Source organism: Aythya marila (assembly GCF_965140915.1).
Source record: "Aythya marila genome assembly, chromosome: 16".
Taxonomy (NCBI): domain Eukaryota; kingdom Metazoa; phylum Chordata; class Aves; order Anseriformes; family Anatidae; genus Aythya; species Aythya marila.
The window spans coordinates 8,038,241-8,051,915 of record NC_139057.1 but is presented as its reverse complement, the minus strand read 5'-3'; the positions used below and the strand labels follow the sequence as shown (position 1 = coordinate 8,051,915).

General features: G+C 43.4%; 1 protein-coding gene across 6 annotated transcripts in view; it reads right to left on the bottom strand.

Moving 5' to 3' along the window:
• Positions 1-4,047: 4,047 nt before the first annotated feature.
• NFATC2 (nuclear factor of activated T cells 2) overlaps positions 4,048-13,675 on the bottom strand; it is a 99,044-nt gene continuing 89,416 nt past the window's right edge. For all 6 annotated transcript variants that reach the window (XM_082773410.1, XM_082773411.1, XM_082773409.1 and 3 more), the window contains one exon: positions 4,048-9,748. In XM_082773410.1, coding sequence (XP_082629536.1) covers positions 9,693-9,748 — 56 coding nt within the window. In that variant the 3' untranslated portion in view covers positions 4,048-9,692. The remainder of the gene's footprint in view (positions 9,749-13,675) is intronic.

Here is a 13,675-nt window from a genome sequence, read left to right as displayed (position 1 = left end):
ACAAGGTTTTCCAGACAAAATAGTTTTCACAATCATGAAACACTTACTGGGCTTGGCATGGCCTTGCGAGAGCTGGGGAAGGATGGCTGGGAAGCCCCGCAGGGGCGGGTGGGGGGGCTTGTCTGCTTGCTTGTATCTCAGCGTTGGAAATGCTGTGTGTGCATGCCCCGTGCCTGGAAAAGTGGGTGTCTGGGTGTCTGCTGGGGGAGCAACCCCTGAGCTTCGCCTGGCAGTGCTGCTTGCTGCCTTTTGCGGGGGAGGAAGCAAACTCCTTCACCAGCAAACGCAGCTGGGGCACGGGCTGAGGGTGAGATGTGTGAGGGTGCTGCATGTGAGGGTGCTGCATGTGAGGGTGCTGCATGCCCGCCTGCAGAGGCGCTCCGTGCACCACGCAGGGTGCACCAGGCGTGCTGCCAGCAGGCCCCGTGTCCCCTCCTGTCCCCGCACACCCGGTTGCAGCTCGGCCATGCGGCAGCCGTGAGCCTCCTGCAGGTGGCAGTGCTCTGCTGTGCTGTGCCCGGCCGCCGGGACGCTGCTTCGGAGTTTTTGCTTGGTAAAGGGGGGCAAAAAAAAAAAAAAAAAAAGACAGCCTAAAGAGCAAATTTTATACAGCCTTTGCTTTGGCCACAGCCTCAGCCCGGGGGAGCAGTGCTGTTGTAAGGCACGGAATTACATATCCCAGTCCCGTACGAAAGCCTAGGAAATGTAAGGTATGTGGGCATGGTTCAATTACAGTTCTTCCTTCCACTTATTTCTTGTATTATGTGGCCTTTTGAAAAGTAACTGAAGCCAGAACGATTTCTTGCAAAAGCCCTGCATACATAGCCAGCAAGGATCCCGATTTATGGAGCTATTTGAGTTTAGAATGGGGAAAGAGAAAAATAATAGGGAAAGAAGGGCACTTCAGTGCCAATGGTAGATTATGCTGTTGGGTGGAGATTTCAACTCAGAAAGGAAAGGTCTCTGCTTCTCTGAAGCCTGACATGAAAAAGCTCAGAAATTAAACATCTGTTAGGCTCAGGTTTCAGTGGCTTGCCCGTGCTGATATAATCAGCCATCTGAGAAGGTTTTCCTGACAATACTCTACTTTCAATAAGGTTATATAAAGTGTCCATGAAAAATTTACTTAGGCCGACATAAACCTTCCGAGCTGTTCCACCAGCCGTAAGGCTCTACCAAGTATTTGCTAAATGACGAGTGTCCGCAGGGAGCAGGTCACACTGGAGCCCTTCGTATCACTCAGAGGCAGGATCCTGGCAGTCAGCGCAGCCTCACGTCTACTGGGCTGTAGCTGGTGGCATAGGAATTGAATAAATTCTCCTCGCTGTCAGGGTCCTGTACTCATACCCAGCACTGTGCTGGGCTGGCACGGCCCATTCGCCACGGCCATATCCCCATACAACACCCGAGCAGGCTCCTGTGCTGCTGGCTGTCGGCACCCGCAGCGCCTGCGCTGTAGGCCGGGAGGAATCCACTTTATAAATTAGCCTGGGAAGCTTTGTGAACGAGCAGGAGTAGCCCAGGGCTCCCACTGCACAGAAATGACACGAATGAAGCCCCGTTTCCCATGGGTGTTCTTCATATGCTGGAAACCCTTTAATTTTAGTTTGGGATAGGCAAAGTCGGATGGTAGTTGCAGCAAGCCTGCCAAGCCCATTTGGCCTTCCTGCACAGGCAATGAGACGTGAGGATGCCTGGTGGCAGCTGGAAAGGGCTGCAAGCTTCTGATTTTTTTTGATGGGCATGAATGCCTCACGTTCACTTGATGTGAAAAGTTGTCACATGGATTTGTGACAACTTCTGCCATTACAAGAATGCAAACTCAAAAAAATAATGTAGCTGACAAAAAAGTCACTGATATCACCTGTCAGGACTAATACGGATCAAACCCACCTCCCCCTGCGGTTACCCCAGGCTGTCATTACAGCGCTGCCACAAGCTCACAGCTCCCGCGGCACAGCTCAGCGCTGCCGGATTTCCCCCAGCAGGGACGGGGAGGGCTCTGCACCGAGTGTCCTGGTCCGCTGCCAGGTTGGTCCTCCCATCACAGGGCATAAATGCCGCAGCTGGGGGAGGAAGTTCTGTTGCACTTTTAGTTTGGTTTCTCAAGAAACTAAGGCTGCTCGTGCCCCATGCCCTAGCTGTGGCCTGTAGGTTTGGGCCTGAAAGTCCATTTTATCCAAAATCCCTAAGCAAAGGTGAGCTCTCAGAACTAGTTAGCACAAATAAATCCATCCTTTTACTATTTATATGCCTGTGGCAGATGTTGTTTCTGTTTCATTTGCCTGCCTTTCTTGCTGTGCTCTGGCTCCGTACTCTCCCACTTGATTTCGGCTGCAATTTCAGTCCTACCCACAGGTGAATAAAGAGGTGCCTTTGTACTGCAGTCACCTCCAGTGGATATATTTGGCCAATTTGTGTGCAGCACTGCTCCTGCCAGCCTCTCCTGCCTCCCCCTTCCCCCAGGCCTTTAGGTTAAGTGGTTCCTCACAGCCTCAGCAATTTCACTGTGTCAGCAGTCTTGCCCTTTGGTTTTGCAGGAGCTCAAATCCTCTGCATGGGCTCCGCTGCCCTAAGTCTCTGCTTCAATAAAAATAATTCCAGCCTCTGTCCAACACGACTTCACGGAGATGACAGCTGCCTGCAGACAGGGTCCAGGCAAGAAGGGGGTCAGCAGGGACAGAGATGACAAGGACAGGTTCATGGGGAGCTCATCTTTTCTGAGCCACACACTGTTAGCAGTGGTTGAGTGTGGCCACCTGGGCAAGCCAGTGATGATGTATTTAGAAAAGAATCTGGTATTAAGCTGAAAGGCAGCTTCTTAAATCGAGTAAATTACATTTGTATTAAAAACAACCAAAAAAAAAGAACTTGTAAATCACGTATTTACACAATTGCGCACGCGAGCAAGCAAGGTCTCATACGAAACCCAGATGTTCATTAGGAACATGAATTGTTCTTCCTTGCTGCTACCATGAAAAGTAAACTGGGAAAAAAGTCAGCTGTGTCGAAGGGGTATAAAGGAGTGAGTTAAGTCTACAAAATCCAGGAAATTTCCCGTTAAGACTAAAAATCTGGGGTACTGTGGTAGTTTTGTAATTTGGACCCAAGATATAAATTAAAGCCAGAGTATCAGGTCAGGTGCTCAAGTTCTCAGCCCTTAGCTGTGGAATTTCCAGGTTAAGTTACTTAAATTTTCCTGTTGCTGAATAAAGCTAAAATCCTGTGTGCCATATATTTGCTCATCATAAAATGTTCTCTCCTAGCCAGTAACAGCTTCTTTGTTGGCGAAGCCTGTCTGGTTTATGAGCTTCCCAGCCTTTGTACAGCGTACTGGGAGTTAAGAACTTCCACATGGCTCTTGCTCTGAGGCTTTTGTGAATAAGCAAAGCAAAGCGCTTGCTCTATGTCCAACAAATGCATCGAATATGGTTTGAATTCTCTGTTTTTAAATGCAAAGGATAATATTGATTCTGTTAAGGTAAATGTCTTTAATTGTATGCTATATAAACTTGACTCTTACTGAGACATAATGGGCTCTGGGCATCCTTCCAGCACAGCAGTATGAAAACGTGTCTTTTGGTGTCTGCAATACAGAACTGCAGAATTAAGATTTAGTTGAACAAAAATTTAACGGAGCACATCCCCAGTCTCTAAAACACTTAGAGCATGGAAGGACATTTACTCAGACAAATTAATGCTATAGCAGGGCAAAACCCCTGTGGAGTACCTGCTAATGTGGATTGTCTCGTGCTTTTTACTGGGGTGGGGAACTAGCAAATGAAGAAGTTCATTAAGTTAATGCTGTGTGAATCAGTCTCATCTACAGAAGCTGAATGGGATCTTAGTTCATAGGGACACTGGGCATCACGTTTCCAAAGAAGCACTCCATACTCTGAAATCTTTAGGCACACCATTGTGTTTAGGAGGGTGGTGAAGACAAGACGACTGGGTGACTTGGCATTAGTTTATACAGGAAGATAAAGGTATTTAAGAATAAACCAAACAATCATGCAGCAGATGATATCCTCTCATTTATTGCTAAACTACCATAGTACAGGCAATATATAAAAAATATTTTACAGATGATAGCAAAAAAATTATTACATTGGAGGTTAACAATGTTGTCGTAGGAATGTGAATTATATAAACCCTTTTTCAGTTCTTAAAATTAGTCTTTTGAACAAACAGTTTAATTAAAAAGACATCTGTTAGAATGATTTGAGAGATGCGTATCTGTTAACATCGTTTTTTTCCCTTGACATATGGGCAAGGCTTCAACAAGGACACTTGGACTTCTTGAGGTGAGGGGAACAATTCATAATTACACACACACACACACACAAACACGGGTCCCATTAGGCCACCACTGTTAAGCCTCTGCAGTACCTTGACTATATTCCCAGGTCTCACCGCACGCCTGTAGTAAGGCACTGAACCAGCAGCGGTAAAATGATGGCAGTTTAATCCTTAGAGCTCTGCAAGAATAACTGGTTATTCTACCAGCACGTATCTGGGTATGTCTGACATACTACAAACACATGGATCATTATCCATTTTTATGACTCAGTCATTCCAGAACTTTCTATCCAATTTTGCTATCTTAAGAGAGTTATTGAAAAGAAACTTAAAATATTATCTTCTCCCCAGATAACCACTCACTCACAGCCTTTATGAAGTATTAGACTATATGATGTACCAGCATCTTCATTTCAAATTTTTATTGTAGCATGGGTCAGGTCCCCATTTTTTAAATTATTTTTTTTATCTACACGAGGAACAATGAAAATGGCTAAACAAATCTTAAACAGACCATAATGGATTAGACAATGATTGATAGTTAAAGAAATGACTACTGGCTATCACCTGCTGCAGTTACAAAGTAGCAGACACTAAAGACCGGTGCCAACATTCAAAACGTGGGTTATTCATTCTGAACTGAGATGAATAAAGAACTATAATTTTCCATGTTTGGTGGCAGATAGCTGCCTTACATTTATATGTACGAAATCACTGCAATGTAAATGACAAGGAAAACAAACAGTTGATTTCCAGAGAATTTGGTTCACCCGTTCTACACCTGACGTAGGCACCTCTTCCTATTGCATAGGAGTACATAATATAAATAACAAACACGGCATTGCAGGTAAACTGGAACTTCAGGTGATTTTATGTGGTGCAAGATTTATGAAGATGTAAATCGACTTAAGATTTGAAATTAAGATACTCATTTTCTTGAATCCCAGATGGCAGATAATTGTTCTCTATTAAGAAGCAATTTGGAAAGAAACACAGGGAAAAAATGTCAGATTGAAATATTTAGAGACATCTGAAGTGTTTAAAGCTGTCTTTGAAGTCTTTGGAAAATGTATCAAATATAATTTTTTGAGGACAATAACAATTCAATGACAATTGCATAGAAAATTAATACACTCAGAAAAATGAAAATTGATCCTTTATAAATACTATCCTTAATCCAAAAGGTGTTGCATATTTGGTCAGACAAAAAGCATAGAAATTTTTTGTAAAGATATGGATTACAAAATACACTTTAAAAAACATGCTAGCTAATTTGAGAACTGTTTTAGATACGTTATCAAGCAGCAGCATTTTATACAATAGAGAATAACATAGTGCTGGTTTTGGAAATATTCTACATTCAGAAAATGCTGTATTCCTACCAGAAGAATGGAGTGATACATATTTACATGGATACAAATAAAGCAAGTGCAAAAACCATGGCTCTTCTACATTCTTTCTACCAATAAAAACACATACATTAGACACTTTCATTCCATTGCTGTTCAGATCTTACATTTTGCTCATTCTCATGGAGAAAAACAAAAACAGGACTTCATATTTCATTGCAAGTATCTTCACAAGCAATTACTCTTCTGGCAAACCGTACTTCCAACACCCATAACTGACAAAAAAAAAATCTTCCTGATATCTGTCCACTCCCATTCCACTCTTAGACTGTTTACATATCATGAATGATGATTTTATTCTACGTATTCATATATTTGATGCAGACGTTTATAGAAGCTCATCCTGTATTTGCAGCCAAAGCTTTGATGGAAAAATGGAAGTAAAAAAAATGCACACACACGCACAAAAAAAAAAGAAAAAAAAAGAGATGAACTTTGAGTTCCAGTGAGCCCCATGTACTTCACATGGTATAACTTTGATGGAAAATGCATTAGAGTTGTTCACCCTGTAGACAATATATTTGGAGGCCTTTGGTACAATGGCAGGAAGGCACTGTGGTGAAACATTCAGATAACTGAGGAAAGACAGGGTTTCCTCATGTGCAAATATGGCTATCTTCCAGATAAAGTGAGAACAAATTACTCATAAAATGGTATTAACTCTTCCAAGGTTAAGCTAATGCTTCTACAGAAAGAGAGCGAGGTGTATTATGCGACAAAATATTAATACTGGAAAACACTGCTCAGCAAGAACAGGAAATAATTTAGTACTGTATATTTTGAAGTTCTTCAGCCTAGCTATATAATTTTAACATAGCAGTTTTCTTTTTTAAAAAAAGAGACAACAATGCATAACACTATGTCTGAGGATACTCCTTTTCTCCAGAAATAAATATAAAGCTGGTTAAAGCTGTATTATTTAACTAATGGTGGCACGTAAGAGCAGATAGAGTAGCACAGCCTGACCTCATGTAGCTGTAAATAAAACCACTAAAATGTAGTCTATATTATATACATCTTATGAACACTCGATCCACTAGCTGGCTCCGTGTGCCTGCAGAGGTCTGCCTGACTGGAGCCAATTATAGGATTGTGATCCAAGTTCGTAATGCTGTGTGTGTTCATGCAGAAGCATATATGTGTGCATATATATGTTATAACCATATATACTTACATGGTTATATTATATAATTATGCATGTATATGCACCTACACAAACACACATCCAGATTAGTATCCATGCCTTAAAAATGAGGAAGAAATACTGCTAGTGCAAGCACGAGTAAAGCACTTGTAGCATATATATTTTAAAAAAATTAAATTCCTCTCCCTCTGTCTGCAGCAAACTGCCTGAAAGAACACACAAGAGCAGTGTATATCTTATCGTTCCGGTGCAGATCTCATGTTTAATGGTGCATCCTGCACAGTAGCTTCAGTGGAGCACTGCAGGGGCTCAGGGCATCTGCCTGCTGGAGTCCCTTTTAAAGCTTAAAAGCTTTTACTATGGGTCCAGACTTTTCTTGTCTGCTTTATACATTTATGCTTCATAGAAAAAAGGGGAGAAGGATGCTTAAATGATCACTAGGAGACAGAGGCAAAAATTTAAAATTAAAGTCAGTCCAGGTCCTGAAGACACATAACGCAATTGCATGTTGTGGGAGAAAAGTTGCTAGTGGATTTGGTGTGCAGCTATCTGACTTAAAGATTGGATGTTCATCTGTATAAAGAGGATTGTTGACAGTCGGTTACTACTGGCAATCACCAGATAAGCAGCAATATGTTCAGACCACATCTATGTGTCTAGAGATTTGCTGTTCACGTTCTTTAATATTGTATTTGAAATCCAGCAAGAGAAATGTTTCTGTCAGTTATTTGGGGATTTTTATTTTTATTTTGTGAATGGGTTTGTTTTGTTTTGTTTTTAAATTTCTCCTATACCTTAATTCTGCAGGTTGGATTGGGGAAAACTAGATGGTTGTTGGCAGTGTGAACCCTGTGAAGCTGTTCTTTTGCTCAGCCACAGTAAAGAATTTCTGACAGGCAACTTTTGTCCTTAGGAATTTTTCAAAATTGTCCAAAATGTCAAACTGCATTAAAAATCCATAATATATGTCAGATTCTGGCAATATGGCAGTTTAAAAACAATTCAAAATAGCTTATTTGAGGCATGTGAGCCAGCTGAAATGCTATACAGTGTAAGTGCTGCTTAACAATCACCAACTCCCCCATACAGAGGCCGTTTCAGCTAGTCCAAGCCTCAGTTTTGTTCCTGCAAAAGTCAGTAGAAAAAAGGCCATTGACTTGTGGAATTCAGCTTTCAGGTTAAGATTGTAGCTGGGGCTAGGGTCGGATATTCTGGAAAATCTCATGCTTCTATCCCTCACTTCCATCTCTCTCTTTGCAGAGTTTGATTGTCACCTTTAAGTGGCAGATTTTTTTTCTTCTCAATACTCCTGACAAGATTTCTGTTGAACTGAGTCTGTAGGGTTTGTGCGAGTAGGCAGCTGCTGTGCTGGTACTCACATAACCTAATTCCTACTGTGAGCATGTGGGCACAATGGTAATCAGAAAAGTTTGCTGTGAAACAACTGAGAGCAGGGTAGTTTCACTGTGTTTTCTAGAACAGAGCTCAGGCTCTACACTCATAACAAATGCCAGCTTTCCTCTTTTACAAAACCCCTAAGGATTACTAGGTATTGCCTACAATATTATGGTGACTTTTTACTGCATGTTTTTTATTGACTCTGGATGCCTTTTTATCACAGTGGGGTACCAAAGACACACCGAAATGTTATAAACTTGCTAGCTGTACAACTGCAGGTGGCAGAAGGTCTCTCTTACTGTGATAAGCATGTGTCAGTACATTATATTCAGACACATGAAGCAAAACACAACAAACATACTAACTTGTGTGGAAATTCAACTTTTCCAGAAGTTGCTGGTAGCTTTGCAAAGCTAAAGAAACAACGTGTATGTAAGGAAGTGTATGCTTTTTCTGGAACATATGGCTTCTGTAAAATGCAAATATTTTTGCAGCTTTGAATGGTTAAACACAGCTGCTGAGACAAGGTACCAGCCAACAGCAGGTTCTGTGTGAAAAGAAACAGCAACAATTTATTAGGGAGAAAATATCTAAGATGTGTTGATACACAGCCTAAATATTAATGAGAGTAAATCATAAAAATCTTTGGGTTTACTGTAACTCCTATATATCAATTTCTGTTTTATGTGAGTGTATGCTACCTTGGGACAGGTGTTACAACTGCTGAATTGCTCTTTTCACTGGTTCTCTGCAAGCATCCTTCTCCATCAAATTCCTATCCAGTCAGACAAGAAAAAAATGGAGAAGACTCCTGGATTCATCTGCTATCTACTCTTTGAAATACCGATCACAGTGCTCAGGGTCAGAAAACACAGCTTTTGCTCCCAGGTTGGATAAGGGCCGAGTAAGCTTGGGCTGCCTCAGTTTCCTACAACAAAAAAAAATTCAGAAGGGCTTTGTGACCTGGAGGGCAAATCATTGTTAGTGAACTGCAAAATGTTGCTGTTCTGTTATGGAATATGTTACTCTTTCTTCCCTCATTTCCCACCCCACCCAAATAAGCACTAATATATAATCTCCCTTGCTTTGTGTGGCGTTCAGGAGTGACATCTTACTTCTCCCTTATTACTCAGATAGATTGATCGATACACAGCTAGGTATTTTGCAGCAGGCTTGAAGAGTTTCCTCAGACAGATGCTTCGTTACATGAGAACAATACGATCTTTGGACGAAAGGAAGGGTGTCCTTTTCGGTGTTTACAGAGAGAGGTGGCGAGTTGCTTAGTCAAGGCTGTCAGCTTGATGCCAATACATTGTTCCTTGCATTGAATTGGTGCCTTGAGATGAACAGTTAAGGAAGCAGGAGGTTGCAGGGGCACTGGAAGGATCTAAGAGGTCAGTTATGGAAGGATTTGCTAGAAGTTGTCTCACAAATCTCTTCTTCTATGTCTGATTTCTGGCAGGGAGTCCAGAAAATTCCTTCCTGATAATTTCATTAACTGTGAAATAAAAGAAAGAGGAAGAAATGTCAGAGCACTTTCAAAGTCATGAGAAGTAAAAGCAATCCTTGGGCACTTTGCTGTTAAGCTGAAAACATCCCCTCTCTATTGATAACATAATTATTTTGATTTAAATATTAACATTTTAGCCTAATAAGGCAGGCTACATATTTTTGGTAAGCAAGAGGGAAGGAGAGGAGAGAGATGGTTTACACAGTGTTTGGCATGCTCCAAGTACCATGAAAACACAACTGACAACTTGCACCATGTGTCCAGTACATGCTACGTCCCCTGTGTAACAGAACTCCTTCACAGACTTTTCCTTTACCCACATTTTAAAAAATAAAAAATAAAAATAAAAAATCTCTAAGTGTCCGAGCATTTTAACATTTTTCACTAGGATAAAATGAGAGTATTCTGAAAAGAGAAGGGCCAGATTTGGACGAAATATAGTGGATAGTGCTGAAAACACCGAGACTGCAATTGAGGTGCAAAAGCATTGGCTTTTTCGTGTTCATTTTCTTTTCAAAAATCTCACTGTTCGATCTATGTCCTCATTCTGGTTTGTTTGTAGATTGTAGCATAAGCAAACTTCCATACAATGCTGTAAGACTCTGGGGACAGGCTTGGCAATAAAGCTCAAGAGAAGACACCGAATCACTTCATTCTCTGTTTAAAAAGAACTGAACAGTATTACATTTTGTACACAACATCCGTCCTCTCCTGTACACCTTTCACATGCTTGCCTAAAGCACCCCTTGGTACCTCCTGGCACAACTTTTCTTTCTAGGCAGCGATTTTGTTAAGAGAGAGCCCTAACACACGAGTGTGTTGGTGCAGAACTCCAGAACTGCCTGTCTGGGGACTCCGTTTCCGTGCAGCTCCTTGGCACTGTATTCACGGGGGTAGGGGGGATTGCCAACTTTGGAAACTGCTTATTTACTCTAAGGAATTTGCCTTAAAAACAAAGACCAAATTTTCTAAGGTTTCAGACCCAAAATCTGAATGATTTCACCCCATTGATACTTCAGAGCTAAGACAAGGACTAAGTCAAAGCTGAGCAGATCCTCACCCAAGCCTGATTAATTGTCAGGGATAAAGCTGTAAGACTCTACAACACTTAAGCCTGTTTCTAACAAATGATCATGAAAAATAACAATGAACGTAGTATTTCACAAACAAGTAAAATGCGATGCCCAATCTCGTATCATCTCTGGGAGATCGCACGCGTTAATTTATAATAGTATGACTAATACTGGGACTAGCAGCGAGATAAAAGAAGCGGGCACCCACTCTCACGGGGTCATTTCCTTTCTAACAACAATGGAATTTATCTCAGAAAAAAAAGTATCTATGGTTTATGTGAAGCTCAGAGCTGTTGCTATACAGCTGTCTGGTGTGGCTGGGTACTTCTCAAGGACCAAACATCTGCACAGAGCAGTGTAGGTGCAGGGTGGGAGGTGCAGGGCAGCAGTCCTCTGAGTTTCCATGTGCCCCATGGCCTGTGCTGATGGAGGATGAGGAGGGGGCTGAAGGCTCTGCAGGGTCTCACTGGAGAAGCCCACCCATGGGGTGGGGAGCCCAGCAGTGCAGTGAGCCGCCCTGGTCTCTGCCGTGGGCTCTGACACGAGGCACATCCCATCCCTCCATGCTCAGAAATCCCCTTGTGAGCAGCCTGGGTTTCAGCTCTTCTTTCTCATTCCAGCCAGGAAATGCCTGGTTTCAATCAGATTGGTGCCTGCTGAGGAGCACATGGGCCAAAAATAGGTGTCTGACAGCTTGGCCTCTCCTGCTGCCCAGCCTTCTACAGCCACTGTCACCTGGTGGCCTCTGTCCTCAGCCTTTTGGGTGAATCCATGCCCGTGAAGCACATCGCAGGGGGGGGATTTGGTTATTGCTGCTCTGCAGTGCAAGCAAGCAACCAGAGGGAGGTGAGGTTGGTCTACTTTCAGGCAAAGCCCTCCTGCGGCTCAGTCAGAAGGGCTTCCTGTTTGCTCTACCCAGGAAATGAGAGGAGCAGGTCTTCAATGGAAATTTTTCACAGTCTCAGCTAAAAATAGCAGTGAGGTAAAAGAAGTGGGCACCCACTCTCACAGGGTCATTTCCTTTCTAAAAACAAGTGGGCTGAGGCTGCAGGCCGATTTATTTATTGACAGGCTTGTTTGAGCTGCCAGCACACCAAAAATGCTGTGTACGAGTTTCCTTTCATACGATGCAGCCACTGCTCATGGAAACATTGAGCCAAGTCATCTTGGTCTAAGAGGGGTTAAATATTAGGTGAACGAGCAGGTAATTAATGGCGTTTGCTAACCCTTAGCCTTTGGAGGGGTCCCTTTTTGGTGCTGTTTCTCAGGCTGAGCTTCAGGCGAAGCGAAAGCTATCAAGCAGCAATAGCAAACCGCGAGCCCCGAGCCCAGCCAGCGCGGTCCCGCTCGCGGCTCCAGGCAGGTGGGACGATGCGGTGACGGCTTACTCAGCCTGCAGCCTTCACTTTCCCTCCTGCATGCTGCCTTGGAGGTCAGCGGTGGGTTTTGTGGGCTGAGGTTACAGACGGACAGCAATCTGAACGAGCTAGAGTTGCAGGGGGACGTGGAACAGCAGCCCTGTGGAGGGGCTGCAGGACCACGCTGGAGGGCACAGCCGGGCTCCCTGTGTGTGAGCTCTCACAGGCTGCAAATTGGGGTTTTGTTGTATCTGAATGACAAGGTCGCTCCCTGTCATCAGGTGGCCTGAATGTCCTGTACTCACCCTGAATTCCAGCTAAATCCATGTGGAGGGCAGTGAGGGGCAATTTAGGCTCGACTGCACTGGAGCTCCAAGGGAAGGATGTGCCAGTCAACGACTGCCCAAGCACAAAAAGCCCAAATCTACACCCAGAGCCCCTAAACTAACAGACATGGAGTGGATCCCAAGGCAGGTATGGCTCTCCTGGCTTGGAGTCACTTCCACACAGCCTGGTGACATCGCCCACCTCCAGTGCATCTGCTCCAGAGATCTGGGGAGCACTTGGATGCAGCCTGAGGTGTAATCTCAGCAGCTTGGGTTTCAATAGCAGGGTGAACAAAACCGGCAAACTGAGACATATCTAAACTTCAGAGGAAGCTGAGCTCATGCACGGAACTTGCTATTCTGAAGTCCCACCTATCTTTTTTTGGTAACATGGTTAAAATGCCTCTCAAGTATCGGTTCTCATTATCTGCTCATTTCTAGCTGCGAGGAAATAGAGATAACGTGATTAATAAATAAAATGTTATTTAAGGTGCCTGGCATGTGACAGCTCTGGAGCACACTGCTGTTGATCCATTTAATGAGCGATTAAATGGGGACATGAGGACATATGCAAAGATTATGAAAGATGAAATCATAAAAAAATGTATTGAAATGAGAGCTGACGTCAGCCATCCAGACCAAGGAAATGCCTAGGGAGGCCTGAATCTCTTCATCATATCCTGTTAGATACTGCTGCTGGATGGGTATTGCCACAGCTCTGGTGCTTGGAGATCCCCATGCTAGCTCGGAGACTGGCTAAAATCACAGGGGGCTGGCTGCGTTGTGCTAATCACCGAGCTTTGATGGGTTACAGTCAGGCTCTCAGGCTCCACTTCTCAAAGACGTTTAAGACTCTAATTCGCATCCTCTCAGATAGAAATCTGGAGTGTATTCGCTTGTGGGATGATAGTGGGTTGTATTAAATACTGAGCTTCGACTAGTAGTCCAGAGACAGAAAACAGTCTCCAGTTTTAGCTGGCAAAGAGTCAGGCTCCTTGGAATTGATTACATACATGCACACACTCGTATGCATGCGTGCGCGCACACACATCCACACACGCACTGCAGTAACAGCTCTCCTAGCGTTATTCCATCTATGTGTCTGGAATAACACCAATGGAGTCAATGCTGTCACAGCACTGTATCCGCTGCAGTGGC